Source organism: Bison bison, unplaced genomic scaffold, assembly GCF_000754665.1.
Source record: "Bison bison bison isolate TAMUID 2011002044 unplaced genomic scaffold, Bison_UMD1.0 scf7180017858383, whole genome shotgun sequence".
Taxonomy (NCBI): domain Eukaryota; kingdom Metazoa; phylum Chordata; class Mammalia; order Artiodactyla; family Bovidae; genus Bison; species Bison bison.
In genome coordinates, this window is record NW_011488956.1 from 3,821 (window position 1) to 4,273 (window position 453).

General features: G+C 64.0%; 1 protein-coding gene across 1 annotated transcript in view; it reads left to right on the forward strand.

Moving 5' to 3' along the window:
• The window catches only part of LOC105005307 (complement C4-like), a gene marked incomplete at its 5' end in the record, with an annotated part of 10,085 nt that overhangs the window by 3,280 nt on the left and 6,352 nt on the right, over positions 1-453 (forward strand). Inside the window, 1 exon segment of the mRNA XM_010863259.1 lies at positions 4-297. Coding sequence (XP_010861561.1) covers positions 4-297 — 294 coding nt within the window.

Below are 453 nucleotides of genomic sequence, written 5' to 3' on the forward strand. Positions count from 1 at the left end.
CACGGTGGTGGCGGGGGACTGGGGCAGGTGAGGGTGGGGAGCCTAACTGGGCTGGGACCCTGGCCCTCCCCGTCTTCCTGCCCCCAGGTGAGCGTCCACGTGTCCCCAGTGGAGGGGCTGTGCCTGGCCGGGGGTGGAGGGCTCGCCCAGCAGGTGCAGGTGCCCGCGGGCTCTGCCCGGCCCGTTGGCTTCTCTGTGGTGCCCATCGCAGCTGCTGCCGTGTCCCTGAAGGTGATGGCTCGAGGATCCTTTGATTTCCCTGTGGGGGACGCAATATCTAAGATTCTACAAGTCGAGGTGAATGGAACACCCTTGAATCTAGGTCCCCAGCTCCCAGATTCATCCCCTGCTCTGGCCCTCTCCCTGCAACAGGGCTGAGGCCACCCCCCAAACCCAATGCTTTGGTCCATTGCACTTTCCACAATCCTGGCCCCACTGTGTCCCTGAAGTTCC